Source organism: Pelophylax lessonae (assembly GCF_965119305.1).
Source record: "Pelophylax lessonae genome assembly, chromosome: 4".
In the NCBI taxonomy this organism is placed as follows: domain Eukaryota; kingdom Metazoa; phylum Chordata; class Amphibia; order Anura; family Ranidae; genus Pelophylax; species Pelophylax lessonae.
Window position 1 is genome coordinate 317,011,658 of NC_138771.1, and position 17,511 is coordinate 317,029,168.

The window sequence follows — 17,511 nt, forward strand, 5'->3', positions numbered from 1 at the left end:
GGATCCACTAGATTTTGGTTAGGGGTATCCGAGTAAGGGGTGCTGAATACAAATGCATGCCACACTTTTCAGATATTTATTTATAAAAAAAAAAAAAAAAAAATTTAAAAACCATTTATCATTTTCCTTCCACTTCACAATTATGTGCCACTTTGTGTTAGTCTATCACATAAAATCCCAATAAAATACATTTACCTATTTGGTTGTACCATGACAAAATGTGGAAAATGTCAAGGGGTATGAATACTTTTTCAAGGCACTGTACATACTGCATGCTTCATTTTTTTTTCTGCATCTGAGGGACTGTTAGTGCCATGTAGACAGAAAGGGTTTCCACCCAGAAGGATTGGTAATTCTGTAAAACTGCAGTAAGTAAATAAGGTAAATGTAGGCAACTGAGAGTGCTAACATTAACTGAAGCCACCAGTTAGCCCTCTGCAGGCAAAGGACATGTTCATTTTGAATATGCAACAAAGAGATTTTTATTACAGCATTCAATGCTCTAGCAATGAGTGATCGCAATGTAAAGCTCTACTTACATGTATCCTTCAAGATCCTGTGCAGTTAAAAGGAAAAGTAAAAGATATCAAACACTGCTGGTTGGTGCTATCACTGACCCTGCTTTACCATACAAAAGTGTGAAAAGGTGAAGATAAGCCATCAATGGAGAGTGTAAAAGAAGAGTTCTATCCCCATCAGATTTTTTTTTTTTGCCATATGTGACCGATTGGGGAGATTTCCCTTTACTTCTTGTCCCATAGCCAAAACAGGTAATGAGAGGAAATCTCTTCAAAGTGATGGAATTCCTGGTCCTGGTTGTCACCACTGGAAGATTTCCCCTCTATTTCAGTTCTGGCAACAACCCAAAATTTGGGATTTTACTGTACATTCACTCTTGGTGATGATGGTAAACAGGACAAATAGAGAAGGTGATTTACGATTTAACAATTACTATGTTTTATAAGAAAGTCCTACCACATGAGATGTATAGAATTGTGTGACTTTCAATTGGTAGCAAGGCCTGTTGTGATCGCCATAATTAAGTGAACATTGGGTTTACTGACAGAAGCATACTCTGAGCCACAGGCCATCCTCCCAATTTTTACTAATCTTTACAGCATGGTTATAACACTAGCCATTTATTTTACCTGAACAAATACCCAAATAGTAAACTGAATATTTGTGGTTCATTAACATTCAGCAGGCAGTTAATTAACATCATATAAACAGAGTGAATAAATAGGGTGCAGAAGATAAGTAAGGATCGATTTTATAGCATAGATTTGGCAAAATCAATGAATAAAAAGTTGCCTGCAGGAGATTATATATACACACACACACACACATATATATATATAAAAAAAATACATACATAGTACATATACGACGCACACATGATACACACACATTTATGCATACCTGTAAACTATTCTTTCTTGATGTAGATCTTGAAGGCCACAGCAAATTTCTGCAGCATAAAATATTGCTCGATCTTCATCAAATCCAGCCTCGCCCATGTGATAAATGTGAAATTTCAAATCACCTCCATTCATTAGTGTTAGCACCAGACAGAGAGCGTCTTTTGTCTCATATGCATAAGCCAGACTAACCTGCAAGTAAAATATTCTTCTTATTTATATGGAACAACGAACCTTTATATTGATGTCAAAGGTTTATGGCATGCAATAAGTTTAAAAAGTAAAGTTGTATTTTTATGAGTACATCTTTCTATAGGACTCTTGTCTTATCTGAGGTTACTCCTAGGTGGGCACATGTCAATAATGCTGACTAATGGCAAGAACATTAGTTCAAATCATGCTGCCTAAGAAACTGGCCATACATTAAGCAGTATCCTTCCCACTGCAATATTGTATTCTGGTGGTTGGTGCCCCCGTCCTTCCCCTGTAGTCTTCTAGGACACGTAACAGGTCCCAGGGAGATGCAGGATAGTTCACAAAGTACAGCGTGGCTCGCGCATGTGCAGTTGGCCGTGAAGCCACAAGCTGTAACAGTTGGCTTCCGAAAGTAAACGTGGCGGTGCCTGGACCAAAAGATGGTCGAAGAGCCTCGGGTAGGGACCGCGCTTGATCCCTGAACACCCTGAACAGGTAAGTGTCCTATTATTGGAAGTCAGAAGCTACAGGAAATAAGTGAAGAACTACTTTAAGTCTTGAAGGAGTAAGCTTTAGTTTTCTAGAGCAGTGTTTCTCAACTCTGGTCCTCAGGGCACACTAACAGGCCAGATTTTAAGTATTACCTTGGGGAAATGCAGACTAGAATACTGCAATCACTGAGCACCAAATGAGATCACCTGTGATGTATTTTAGTTTTCTTGCAAACCTGGCCTGTTAGTGTGCCCTGAGGACCGGAGTTGAGAAACACTGTTCTAGAGGACAGTCATATGTATGAAACATCATCTTGCCCTGAAAACAACTTTTATCCTGAATTGTTAAGCCTATCATCTATACCAGCCCTAGCGCTTCAGAGCAGAGACCTGCAAAAACTTTAATGCCTGTGGTTAAACCCCAAAAGATCTTCAGAGACATGCAAAAATCCGGAATATTGCTGCACCCCTTGGTAAAAGGTAACGTGTATGATGAGGTTTGAGTAAGCGCTAACTTTAGCACGAAACGCGTTACCTTTTATGTCCCGGTCATACCTGTGATGTGATTTTTAATACTTCAATAAAGTTACCAAGGAGTGCAGCAATATTCTGGATTTTTTTCAGGTCTCCGAATCTCACAGATAAGCTGTGCAGCACCCTGGATTCCTGTTCACAATGTGTGAGAGTCTGTCACTCATCTAGAGCAGTGGTTCTCAACTCCGGTCCTCGGGACCCACCAACAGGCCAGGTTTGCAAGATAACTAAATTACATCACAGGTGATCTCATTTGCTGCTCAGTGATTGTGGTATTCTAGTCTGCATCCCCCAAGGTAATACTTAAAATCTGGCCTGTTAGTGGGTCCCGAGGACCGGAATTGAGAACCACTGATCTAGAGCGGCATTTCTTTGGCTTTACTGACCCAAAAAAATCTTCACTGAAGTACCTTGGAAGCCCTGGTCTTCCTCCAGCGCTATTGTCAGCAAAATCACAGGACCAGTTGCCTGCAGGTTCTGTGTACATGCAGCTAGCAAACAGTGTTTGAAAGCTTCACTGATAAGTATGTTTTAACTGTTGTTACAACATATTTAGGGTACTTCTTTTAACAGTCTATGTGGTAGACAGTATACATCAGTTAAAGCAGCCCCGCAAGTGAAAGTGAATTTTTTTTAATATTCCAATTTATCCCTTTGTTAACCCTAAATCAGCCAATATGACCAAATCCTTTCCCTTTTCTCTTTAATTAATATTTAATTGCTTTTTTATTATTTTTTTTTACCATTAATACTTAAAACATATTCATTATTGCTTGTTTGTTGCATGAAAGTAAATAAAAAATACACACAATGTTAACATATTTAATGATTTGATAAATAACTATGCTTTGTACCAGATATGTTTTTTTAAATGCGGTAAATGTGTGCTTTGTATCTACAGTAAGACCCCGTTCACATTAGGTTGCTCCGACTTCGGAGGCGACCTGCGAAGTCGCGTGCAGCGCGACTTCGGCGCGACTTGCACGGACTTCACATAATGGAAGTCAATGCAAGTCGCCCCCAAGTAGTACAGGACCCTTTTTCTAAGTCGGAGCGACTTGTGTCGCTCCTATTAGAACGGCTCCTGTACTACACAGTAAGAGCGACGGTGCACGACTTGTCAGGCTGACCAAGTCGCCTGACAAGTCATACCAGTGTGAATGGACACTAAGTCCCGGTTCACACTATTGCGATGCGGGAACACTGCGAATATACTGCGTGTTCCTGCATCGCATCCGCAGAACAGGCAGTTCGCACTGCCATATGCGATACGCTGGGGGTGTCAATCCAAAGTGAACGACACCCCCAGATCAGATCGCATATCGCAGTGCGATCTGACAGTTCGCACATGAATCGGATCACACTGGTGTGAACCACCATGCGATCCGATTCTGCTGCGGACCAAAAAAAGGGTCCTGTGCGAGTTCACTGCGATTGCGGTGTGAATTCAGCCATACAAACTGTATGGCTGCATCGCATGTGATTTTAGGAGCAGTGCACTCCGAATCATATGCAATGTCTGTGATCGCATAAGTGTGAACTGGCACTAACACTGATTGGTTTAAAATGAAAACTGACCAATGTAGGAAAAAAACGTTGTTGCATCTTCAGTTTGGATTGAAAGTAAAAAGAAGAAAAGAGGATCAGAAGACCAAGTTTTGTCCCTCAATCGTCTTCTGTAAACTGTATATACAGGACTGGGGGTATGTTTGCCAGATAAAATAAGTAACTCACTGGAGTGCATTTTTTTAAAACAAGGTTGTTGCAGTTCTCTACTTCAGAAGAGCAGCATTGCTGTGCTCAACTGAGCATCAACCTTAATAGGCCATCATGGGAAACTTCATCTATACGGTCCCATTACAGCTATAAATGTCCACGTCTTAGGACGCCATACATGGTTTGAATCTCAGCCAGTTCAGCAGGAACCAGCCAAGACTCAAACCGTTCATGGGCAGGCTGAATGTACCAAGTTGATCAATTGATCAACTTGGGTACAACCAGCCTGCCGGATTCTCTTGCAATTATCGCTAGCAGCTGTTCTAGCCACAAGCAATAATCACGGTCTTCTCCCAACGGGGATAGTTTCCACCGCCCACCCCCACCGGAAGAAGACAATTGCTTATTCCCCAGTAAACATGGTCTGTGTTGATGGGGGAATCGTGGGAATTTCTTTCCTGCAACCCGTGGTTGCAGGAACGAAATTTACCCCGTTTATGGCCAGCCTTACCGTTAAGCTTACAGTGTATCTATAAAGACCAAGGTGATCATCTTATTTTAGGCACTACATTTTTAGGGTAGCAAGAGACAAGTCTCTACTTTATCTCATAGCCACCATTAACCAACTTTACACACAGTAGGAAAAAATGAATTCCTTCCTTTTCTCACATAAACTCCACTCATCGTACAATAAAGAGCCTGAACATGACCAAACTCTTGGAAGATATACTTACATCCAGCATTTACTGCATGTCAGGCTAACTCACAGGTTGTATACACATGGAACCAGCATAAAAAGCTAAAACTGCACCAGCCATCTGGTACAAATAAATTTACTCCATAAAATATTATATATGGTAGTGCTGAAAAAAGATTTTGTTGTGAAACCATTGGCGGCTAAATCAAGCATTCACAATCCAAAGTACATTTAGTCTTCGGATTGGAATTTGCAGACTTGTCTAGACTAGTCTTTAGACTCTTTCGAGTTAAATATAGATTCAATTAAAAAAATGTAAAGACTACCCAGTCTGCAAGGACCAATTACTTTTCCCTTAATACGTACAGATGCAGATGTTTTCTATGTATTGAATGCACCCTCCCTGCTTGATCATCAACCCCTAGACCTACAGATGGATTTGTACTTACTACAAACCTGCTGTTGACTCTCTCTAAGATCTGTTTCTCATTTAAGGCCATGGATTCCCCTTTCCGTTTCTTAATACGTTTCTTCTCGAGTTTCTTGCATGCATACATCTTGCCTGTTGCTCGTACTTGGCAGGCACAAACCTAGATACAGTAATTCAATAAAGATTAGGATTGTAAATGTATTTCCAGCCAATGCCAACAAACTACTCAAACGTTCTGTTTACTAAAGGTTTTACCTTGCCTATGTGCAGATGACACTCCAGAAATTGCTCTTCTCAAAAGAGCAACTGGAGATAGGCTGACAAAAATAATAATAAGAAGAAGAAAACAATATATCCAATAGTCTTTTCACAGTCTTTCAAGAAAAGGTAGACAGGTGTATGTCTACATCATATTTGGCAACTAGTTTACTGTCCAGGACAGGAAGGGGAGGAGAGGCCAACAACTTGCCAGTAGAGTACTGATGACAGCCACTTCCCTGTGTTGCTCAGCATATGAAATAAACTGGTAATGTAATGTGCCCTGCTATCCCCCATATAATGTGCCCTTCTATGTGACCCGTAATGTGCCTAATTTTGCACTACGCAACAGACCATTTTAAAGGAGCTTTGGCCCAGAGAAGACGGAGGCATTTCTAGATCATATTCAGATATGGTTTCTTTGCATGATAGAGCTTTCATTTGTTTTTTGGATGGTACGACAGACTGTGTTCACAAACAGTGATTTTTGGAAGTATTCCTGAGCCCATACAGTGATGTCTATCACAGAATCATGCCTGTTTTTAATGCAGTTCGGTTTGAGGGCCCAAAGGTTATGAGCATCCAAGGTTTTGTCTTGGCCTTGCACACAGAGATTTCTCCATAAGGTCCTTTCACACGAGCAATCCGATCAGATCCGCCTGTCAGTTTTTTAGGCGGATCTGATCATATCCTCCATGCATCTCTATGGAGCAGCGGATGTCAGCAGAGACATGTCCGCTGACATCCGCATCCGATCCTGTCTGTGAAATCCGGACGGATGGAAACCCTATTTTCCATCCTTCCAGGGGATCGGATCGGATGAGAGCGGACAGGCGGTCCGCTCTCATCTGTGCCCCCCATAGAGATGCATGGGGTTCTGACATCTCCCTCTCCGCACACAGAGCGGAGAGGGAGCTGTCACCTGCCTGCTTAGCGGGGATCTGTGTATCGATCCCCCCCGCTGAGCAGCACGGATCCGCCTACGAAGCCATATTTATTTTTATTTATTTATTTCAGGTTCTTATATAGCTCTGTCAATTTACGCAGCGCTTTACATATACATTACACATTCACATCAGTCCCTGCCCTCAAGGAGCGTACAATATAAGGTCCCTAACTCACATTCATACATACAATTTTATACAGGATCCAATTAACCTACCATATTCTCAGTATCTTTTCATTATATTATGTACTGTAGATGACATATGTAAAGTCTTTGCAATTTTACATTGAGGAATACCATTCTGAAATTGTTCAACGATCTTTAGATGCAGCTTATCACGGATTTACGTCTGAGACACCGATTCTCTAAGATGCTCTTTTTATACCCAATCATGTTACTGACCTGTTGACAATTAACCTACTTAGTTTCAAAATGTTCTTCCAGCTCTTCTTTGTTATTACCCCTTACTTTCCCAACTTTTTTTTTTTTAATGTGTTGCTGCCGTCAATTTAAAAATGACCTTATTTTTTTCCTAAAATTGTATATTTTCTCAGTTTAACCATTTGATAGGTTTTCTATTTACTGTTGTGAATAAAATATGGGTAAACAAACTTCCAGATCATTGCATTCTATTTAAATTTTACACAGCGTCCAAAGATTATTGGAATTTGGGACATATATGTTTGCTTAAAAAAAATGTAAACAGGAGGTATGATGCCAAATATAGTAAAAATAGAGTTAAAGTTTACTTCTTAAAGCTGAACTTCAGGCAAAAAAAAAAAAAAAAACCTTTTATTTACACAGGAGTCTAAATAGCAAAACAGATATATATCCAGTTTGTGTGAACCAAGTGACTTTGCAAATCCAGTTTACAGAGAGCAAGGCTGTGGGAGGGACCCAGCAGGTCCACCAACTACTGGCTGCTGTAGAAAACTACAGGAAGGGGACTGATAAAAGTGCAAGAAGAGAGAATAGTAGTGAACGATCTTTATTACAGGAAGCTCCTGTACAGACAATAGGTTTCACACTGGATTACTGCACAGATCTGGAAGAAATACACAAAGTACACCAAGATGCAAGTAAAATTACACAGGCCTCTTGGATTTGGAAGATTTGCTTATCCCAGGGTTTAGCTTTAAGTCCTGGGGAACAGGCACACACTAGAAATACACTATGTTACTAAAAGTATTGGGGCGCCTGCCTTTACATGTAGGTCTTAGTCCGTAGGGTTCAACATTGAGTAAGTCCTCCCTTTGCAGCTATAACAGCTTCAACTCCTCTGGGAAGGTTGTCCACAAGGTTTAGGAGTGTGTCTATGGGAATGTTTGACCATTCTTCCAGAAGCGCATTTGTGATGTCAGACACTGATGTTGGACGAGAAGGCCTGGCTCACAGTCTCCGCTCTAATTCTACCCAAAGGTTTTCTATCGGGTTGAGGTCAGGATTCTGTTCAGGCCAGTCAAGTTCATCCACCCCAAACTCGCTCATCTATGTCTTTAGGGACCTTGCTTTGTACACTGGGGGGGGGGGGGGGGATTATGGTGTGGAGTTGTTTGTCAGGAGTTGGGCTTGGCCCCTTCGTTCCAATGAAAGGGATTCTTAAGGGGTCAGTATACCAAGACTTTTTGGACAATTTCTCTGCAGGTGTTATGCGATAGGTTGAAATACTATATAGCGTGTCATGTGATGGTGGAATGCTCTGCACACATATACACACATAGAAACAGATATAAAACACATAACATAGAAACAGATATAAAAACACACACACAATCACACTCAAATACATACACACATATACATTATATATATATATATATATATATATATATATATATATATATATATATATATATATTTATGCTAAAATAAGTATTGAACATGTCACCATTTTTCTAGATAAATAAATTTCTAAAGGTGCTGACATGAAATTTTAACCACGTCAGTAACAACCCATGCAAACCATACATACAAAGAAACAAAAACAAATAATTTTTGAACTTAGGTTATGTGGTGTAATAAAATGGAATGACATGGGGAAGAAAGAGCGGTGCAAAAAGGCATTTATGAAAGGCTTTATGCACTTGTCCAAAACATTTGGTGGAGTGGGAATTATGGCTCGGGATTGTTTTTTAGGGGTTGGGCTTGGCCCCTTAGTTCCAGTGAAGGGAACTCTTAAGGAGTCAGCATACCAAGACATTTTGGACTATTTCATGATCCCAACTTTGTGGGAACCGTTTGGGGATGGCCGCTTCCTGTTCTATCCATGATTGGGAATCAGTGCACAAAGCAAGGTCCATAAAGACACGGATGATTTTGGGGTGGAGGAACTTGACTGGCCTGCACAGAGTCCTGACCTTAACCCAACTGAACATCTTTAGGATAATTTAGAGCGGAGACAGGCCTTCGTGTTCAAATCACTAGCTAGCAGAATGTGTACCCTTGACATAGCTTTGCACTTTTATTCAAACCATTGACTGAGTGATGCTAACTTCAATGCGCATCGAACAGAAGAGTTGCTGGAAACCTCCTTTAAGAACAATACAACAATAGAGAAACACAGAAGAATTTCTAACCATAAAATTAACTAGCGTTCTTTTCTTACAGTTCCTCATTAAGCTTGCAAAAATTATCAGAGCTTTCTAAATCATGTCCAAGTCTATTTACTGGGATTAGACATGCTCTTCTCTCATCTCTAAATAGTCCATTTAAAGCATGCAATTTGGATTAAGACTGCTTTAACTAGAAGAGCCAGTAATTGCTCGCATGAGGTAAGACACCAGGCACAAAATTAAAAGAAAGCCGCAGACAAAGAATGGGGGGTGTAGAACACGGCCCTCATCTCTAAAGCTTTTGAAGGAAGAAATATTTTTGATGTCCGTAGAAACCAATCATGCATGTCATACATTGATGGACTGCATTTCAAAATGAAAAAGTGAATACGAGTTGTAGCTATGGAAGTACGAGCAGTTTTACCTTCAAAACAAAGATGGCCATTCAGTGGCATGTCATGGGATGTTCTTATTACTGGCTATGAGGCAGCACACTGCATCACCCTCCCATCTCTATTCATCTCTGCATTACCAGCTGACACACAAACATCTGATAAAAACATTTTACTGCTGAACTCTAGGAATACTAGATCCCTAAATTTGGGGAAAGGGGAGTGTAATGGAAGGAAAAAGGGCATTTTATATGCCCCCTTTTTCCTCATGGGATAAGTGGCGGGAGAATAGGGGTAAAATTCTAGTCAGGATTTTAGGCGGTTTTTTCCTCAGGAAAAGAAGCGGGATTTTGCCTAGGGATAGCCTGAAGGAGGTGGGACCAGTGTGTACTGACAGGTGATAGGTTCACCTGTAGTAGACACATCCCCTCTGCTAGAAAATTCTAGAAGTTTCTGTGGAGCCTATATAAGGTGTGTACGGTCCTCAGGGGGCTCATTCGCCTCAGAGGACAGCAAGCTGTGTGTTCCCCATCCCCCCTCCCCTTATGTCGCGGCTGTTATTATGTGATAAGTCACCTTTGTAACTATGCAAAGGGGGGCCAGTTGTGTTTGAAGTAGTGTGGGAGTTGTTTTAATGCAATTAATCTGCCAATTTATTGATATAGCCTGAGCTGTAATGGCTAGGCTGTTTTAAATGTTTTTTACCCACTTGCCGACCGCCGCAAGTACGTATACTGCGGCGGTCAGCCCCTCACAGGCAAAGTGACGTATAGGGAACGTCACTAGTCTGTGAGGCTCTGGGGAGCGAGCGCGCGCCTCCGGAGGCGCGCTCCCGCTCAGTCACGGACCCCCCGCGCATGTGCCCGGCGGACCCGATGTCCGCCGGGAATTCGCGATCGTCCGTTAGAGCGGGAGAAAGGCAGGCGGCTGATGTAAACAAGCCGCCTGTCATTCTCCCCTGTGTAAGAATAGTGATCATACGGTTCTACTATGTAGGACCATTGATCACTGTTCCTACACCTCAAGCTACAGCCAATCACAGTTAGAAACACGCCCCTAGGGACACACACAACCCCTCCCTCTCAAAAAAAAGTTAACCCCTTCCCTGCCAGTGTCATTTTTACAGGAACAGTGCATATGTATAGCACTGATTACTGTAGTAATGTCACTGGTAACCCCAAAAGTGTCAAAAATGTCAGTCAAGGGTCCGTTCTGTCCGCCGCAATGTCACAGTCCCGCAAAAAAAAAAAATTGCAGATCGCCGCCATTACGCGTTAAAAAAAAAACAACAAAAATGACAAAAATCTTTCCCTTAGTTAGTAAGCGCAATAACTTTTGCGCAAACCAATCAAAATACGCTTTTTGCGATTTTTTTTACCAAAAATATGTAGCAGAAAACAAATTGGCCAAAAATTTTGATTTTTACATTTTTTGGGAGGAATTTCATATAAAAAAAATGTGAAAAATATTGTTATTTTTGCAAAATTGTCGCTCTTTTTTTGTTTATAGCGCATGATCAAAAAAAAAAAATCGCACAGGTGATCAAATACCACCAAAAGAAAGCTCTGTTTGTGGGGCAAAAAAGGACGTCAAATTAATTTGGGTACAGTGGCGCACGACCGCGCAATTGTCTGTTAAAGTCACGCAGTGCCGAATCGCAAAATACCCCCTGGTCAGGAAGGGGGTAAAATCTTCCGGGGCTTAAGTGGTTAAGAAGTTATTAAATTTATTATTTATTTATTTAAACCAATAATAAACGGCCAAGGCCAATTTAATCCATATTATTGAGTCTTGGGTTTTTATTATAGTTAGAAGTGTTATTTAAGAAAACTTACTGCCTACTATCCCATGTGTATCTTGCCCATATGCTATTTTTTCTGCTAGGTAACCGCATAACCAGTAGAAAAAAAATGTTACCAATGCAAATCTGACAATAAAGTTTTTTTTTTGTTTTTTTTTTTTTTTCCACAGAGTTTTTTGACAGCTGCTATCAAAGGATTGCTATAGAGCTTTGACATGAGAAAGAAACTAATTTTAGATTGTAATCTCTAACGAGCAGGGCCCTCTGATTCCTCCTGTATTAAATTGTATCGTAACTGTACTGTTTGATTCAGCGTAAAGAGATGCGCAAACTGTTGGCGCTATATAAATCCTGTAAATTAATAATAATATTAAAAAGCTTGCAATATCCTCCATGCACAGGTGTCGTTAGACTAGATAGCAAACTGAATGGCAAGGGTCATATTAAAGGACAAGTCTAGGCCCCCTACCCCAGTCCTCTTAACTAAAATGGACTAACGTTCCTCTACTCCAGCTCCTTACTTATCTTTGTTACACAGATGTGGCCTGAGCCGGTTTTTACATCCTTAACATTGAAATTCTCTTTTGCTCAGGCCCCCTTTAAGTCCAGGGACTAATAAGAATTTAAAGCGGAGTTCCAGCCTCCCCCTCCAAAAATAAAGTCAGTAGCTACACATACTGTAGCTGCTGACATTTAATATTAAGACACTTACCTGTCCTGGAGTCCAGCGATATCGGCACTGCAGCCAATATTTCCATTAGCTTTTGGGTGCTGCCGCCACCATTGCCGGTAAGGGAACCCGGCAGTGAAGCCTTGCGGCGCATTAGGATTGGATCGGCGGCAGGGGGGGGGGGCTTTTAGGAGGAGGGGGCCAAACTTCCGAGTAACAGCGCCGCCTCCCGGAAGTGGGGAAGGGTACCTGTGAAAAACAGGTACCCATTCCCCCCTCCCCCCTGAAAGATGCCAAATATGTCATCGGTGGGGTGGGGGGGGGGAGTAAGCAAATGAGCAGAAGTTCCACTTTTGGGTGGAACTCTGCTTTAATTGCCAATGATGTAAACACTGGGCCACAGGAAGTAAGTGGCTGGGATTGGGTGCGGGGAGGTTAGTCAATTTTAAGAGGTCTGGGTGGTGCTTGTTAGGATTAGTTTAGGTAATTTTCGACTTGCCCTTTAACCACTTTAGCCCCAGCCCTATTTCAGACACTTTTTGTTCACAAGTTAAAATCAGTATTTTTTCCTAGAAAACTACTTAGAACCCCCAAACATATATATTTTTTTAGCAAAGACTCTGGAGAATAAAATGTCAGTCATTGCAATATTTTTTGTCACGCGGTATTTGCGCAGTGGTCTTTAAAACGCCATTTTTTTGGAAAAATTTTGAAAAATCACATTTCACTGCATTTAAAAAATACTAAACAGTAAAGTTAGCCCATTTTTTTGTATATTGTGAAAGATGATGTCACGCCGAGTAAATAGATACCCAACATATTACGGTTTAAAATTGCGCCCCCCCCCCCGCGTGGGATGGCGACAAACTACGGTCAATAGAGATCTCAATAGGCGACGCTTTAAATGTATTTGACGGTTACCGGTTTAGAGTTAGAGTGTAGCTCTTTTTTTTTTTAATTATTGCCCACTCTCTGGCGATCGCGGCGATACCTCACATGTGTGGTTTGAACAGCGATTTCATTTGCGGCTTGACTTCCGTATACGTTTTTTTTTGTGCGCGAGCTAACGGTGACGGGGGCGGCTAAAATTTTTTATTTTTTTTTTCCTATTTATTTTATTTTTTTTTTAACTTTATTACAGGTTTTTAAAAAAAAAAAAAATCTGATCACTTATATTGCTGTCACAAGCAATGTAAACATCCCTTGTGACACCAATATGTAGTGACAGGTACTCTTTATGGAGGGATCGAGGGTCTAAAAGACCCTAGACCCCTCCACTACACTTCCATGTATGCAAAACGCCGAAAACGGCGTTTTTGCATACAGCCGTTTTTTAAATTTGCCGCTTTTTGCAGCACAGTAACCCAGAAGTGAGGTCATGGACGCCGCCTCCGTGTTACGTCATCGGAGACCAGATCAAAGCCATTTCCGGCATTGATCGGGACTCCATCCAGCCGGCGGACGTGCCGGCTGGATGCATGGGGCTCCCGGTGGGACGGGAGCCCCGAGCAAAGTCACGGAAGGCGGCGGGAGGGGGGGGGGGGGACGTCCCCTCCCGCTCACCCGGGTAACAATCGAGCAGCTCCCGAGCCGCATCGGTCATTACCGACGGAAAGCCGACCGTTGGCTGTTAACCACGGTACCGGGATGATGCCTCTAGCTAGAGGCATCATCCCGGTATACCCCCGCAAAGTCTGCCGACGTAAATATACGTCGATATGCGGTAAGTGGTTAAAGTGATTAGAATTAAAAATAACAAACATGTTATACTTACCTGCCTTGTCTAGTGGTTTTGAACAGAGCAGCCCTGATCCTTCTCTTCTCGGGTCCCTCTACGGCTCTCCTTGCCCCTCCCTTCTGTTGAGTGCCCCCACAGAAAGCAGCTTGCTATGGGGGCACCCAAACCAAGCCACAGCTCCCATCTATTCAGACACAGAGCCACGGCCCAGCGCAGCCCCACCCACTTTCTCTCCTCAATGGCTGACTGACTTTGATTGACAGCAGCGGAAGCCAATGGTGCCGTGCTGCTGTCTCAGCCAATGAGGAGGGGAGTCCCGAGACACTCCTGGAACATCACTGGATCTAGATGGACCACGGGTTGCTGCACACAGAAGGCTTTTTATCTTAATGCATAGAATGCATTAGGACAAAATAACCTTCTGCCTTTACAACCATTTTAAGATACACTGAAAATCATATTAGTTCTTACCTCACCAAATCCCCCTTTGCCCAGAACTCTGTATTGGCGAAATGTATTCTTTGTGACCGGCTGCCTGAAAAGAATGACAAGCAGCGGATGAGAGACTGTCAACGTGATACTGGTATGCTATTTAATGTATCATTATTCACACCATTTAATACATCTGTCATATTAAGGCCCAAAGGAGCAGGGCCTGCACAGAAAAGAACTTTGCAGGAATGCATTATTTCTCACCTCTCCAGCCATTTCCACTGTAAAAAGCGGTTGTAATATTGGCTATCCAGGTAATCTGAAAATGGAGCCATGCTGAGGAAGTCATGGACAAGTCTGAAAAAACAAAAATAATAAAAATGGTAATGAGATAAAAGAAGATTCTGCTACTACTTGTAACAAGACCAGGTTGGGTGTACATGTCTCTTAGAAAATGACTGTACACTGCCATAAGACTGAGACACATCAGATTTTATAATTATAAGGAGTAATATACCAATGTCACATAACATGTCTGAATCTTGGCTTACTTAGAACAGTCTTTAAACAGTTCTTTGCACGGTTTATTTTCCAAACTGTCTCTACAACCATTGACCAGCTGTTCAGGGACCTCCGTGATATAATCTTCACTCTGTTAACATAAAAAAAAAAAAGTAGTTGAGCAGACTCTGTATAACTAATGAGAAATAAGCTCTAAACAGTACACTCATGACATGCATGAAACACTGTATAATGACACTAGGATCACAGATTATCACATTAGACACACATAAGGACAGACATTTAGAAAGAAAAACATACATTGAAAAAGGGACCCATGACCTTTACTAAGTAGCACAGCACATTAAACCAAGGCTTGGGAATTCCAAAGTGATTATACAAGCATGGTCAGCACTGTTATGGAGATATGTCCTCCCACAGAGAACCAAATGAAGAGGCAAGGATACAGAGCGGATCTAACACAAATGTTCTGTTATGGAATTCAGCCAAGACCACTTGTCTTAAAAGGGATTGTAAAATAACAAACGTGGCATACTTACCTGCCCTGTGCAATAATTTTGCACAGAACAGCCCTGAACCACTTCTTCGGGGTCCCCTACTGATTTTCCTGGCTCCTCCCCCCTTCCAAGTGCTGTAGAAAGCTGCTTGACACACACGTTGTGTGTGTCCATTGCCACACACAGAGCAGCTCTGTCCCAACCCCTGCATTCTCCAATGGCTCCCGCTGATTCCTACATGTTCAGTGAGCAGAGAGAGAGAGAGAGGAGAGAGCCGCTGCTCTTGGGCACAGGGTTGGATTGAGATTGGGATGGGGGGGGGGGGGGGGGGGTTCCCATACATAGGTGTTTTTTTTTTTTTTTTTTTACTTTAATACAGAGAATTAACCCCTTCCCACAGACAACAGATATGAAGCTTAACGGAATTGGTCTTTTTTGCTGTGAGGCCGCATATGTGCAAATCTCCCTTTATGTTGGGAGAACTCCGCACAGCACGCTCCCAGCACAGAGACCGGGGGCTCACTGAGAGCCCCGGGTTTCGTACTAACGTTCAGGACCTGTGACTTTTGGTTCCAGGTCACCTGACTGCTGTGATAGCTTCTGATTGGCTATCATAGTAATCAATCACTGTGAGTTCGCCCATGTATTTACTTCCTCTTCGGAATGAAGATAAAGATATGTTGTATCTTCCTCTTCTTGCAGGAGCGAAAAATGTAAACAAACTGAAGTGTGTAAAAAAAAAAAACACAAAACAAATAAAAAAAAAATAATAAAAAAAAAAATAAGATGAAGGTTTGCTAGGGTGAGTGTTAGGGTCAATGCCAGCATATTTTATGTAGAATTAAAAAAATAAAAAAAAAATAAATTAGTAGCACTGTCAGTTAGGGTCAATGTCAGTTTTAGGTAGGATAAAAAATAAATAAAAAAAATGCGCACCATGGTTTCTGGGCTGTGCTATGGGTACAAACAACAACATACAAACACATATGTGGTATATCCCTGCAATCGCCAGGAGCAGGAGAATTTATTTTTTTTTTATAATTTGGGCCTTTTTACCTTTGATAAAAAAATTAAAAAACAGGGGATACTGTATCTGTTACAATTTACCACCAAAAGAAAGCCCAATTTGTCTTGAAAAAACATGTTATAATCCACCTGGATGCACAAAGTATTTGTGACAATATGTACAATTTTACTAACACATTGTATCAAAGTTGCAAAATTGTGCTTAGGCGTTTACATTTATTTTAGTCTTAGGCATGAAGGGGTTAAGGTACAAAAAAAAAAAAAACAACACTTCTGGACCGAGCCAATTTCTGACACACGTTTACAAGTTAAAATCTGTATTTTTAGCTAGAAAATTACTTAGAACCCCCAAACATTATAAATATTTTTTTAGCAAAGACTCTGGAAAATAAAATGGCGGCCGTTGCAATATTTTTTTGTCACGCGGTCTTGCAAACGCCATTTTTTTGGAAAAAATTAATTTCACTGCATTTAAAAAAAACTAAAAACAGTAAAGTTAGCCTATTTTTTTGTATATTGTAAAAGATGATGTCGCGCGGAGTAAATAGAAGTAAATAGATACCTACCAAGTTACGGTTTAAAATTGCGCACACCCGATCCGCGGAATGGCAACAAACTACGGTACATAAAAATCTCCATAGGCGACGCTTTAAAATATTTTAACAGTTACCAGTTTAAAATAACAGAGTAACTCTTTTTTTTATAATTATTGCTCTCACTCTGGCGATCGCGGCGATACCTCACGTGTGGTTTGAACACCACTTTAATTTGCGGGCACAACTTACGTATGCGTTTTCTTTCGTGCGCAAGCTCTTGGCGATGGGAGCGCTTTAAAAAAATTTCCTATGTAAATTTAATTTTAGCACAGTTTAAAAAAAAAAAAAGAAATTATCTGATCTCTTTTATTGCTGTCACAAGCAATGTAAACATCCCTTGTAATAGGCAGTGACAGGTACTCTTTATGGAGGGGTCTGCGGTCTACCTCCACTGCACTTCAAAGTATTCAAAAATGTCAAAATTGTTGAATACTGACAGTTTTTTAAATTCGGCGCCTTTAGCCGCCGAGTAACCCGGCCGTGACGTTATCCTCACTTCCGGGTTACTACATCGGAGACCTGATCAAAGCCGAATTCGGCTTTGTTCCGGACTTCGTTCGACCAGCTGGCGGACATGCCAGCTGGTTGCTCGGGTCTCCC

The 17,511-nt window shown here is 41.4% G+C and overlaps 1 protein-coding gene across 1 annotated transcript in view; it reads right to left on the bottom strand.

Annotated features, from left to right (window-relative positions):
• GRK6 (G protein-coupled receptor kinase 6) overlaps positions 1–17,511 on the bottom strand; it is a 120,180-nt gene that overhangs the window by 43,332 nt on the left and 59,337 nt on the right. The window contains exons 5-9 of the mRNA XM_082252692.1: positions 14,822–14,922; positions 14,535–14,627; positions 14,310–14,373; positions 5,501–5,641; positions 1,420–1,610 (exon numbers count right to left, since the gene is read on the bottom strand). Of these exons, the coding sequence (XP_082108818.1) occupies positions 1,420–1,610; positions 5,501–5,641; positions 14,310–14,373; positions 14,535–14,627; positions 14,822–14,922 (590 nt within the window). The remainder of the gene's footprint in view (positions 1–1,419; positions 1,611–5,500; positions 5,642–14,309; positions 14,374–14,534; positions 14,628–14,821; positions 14,923–17,511) is intronic.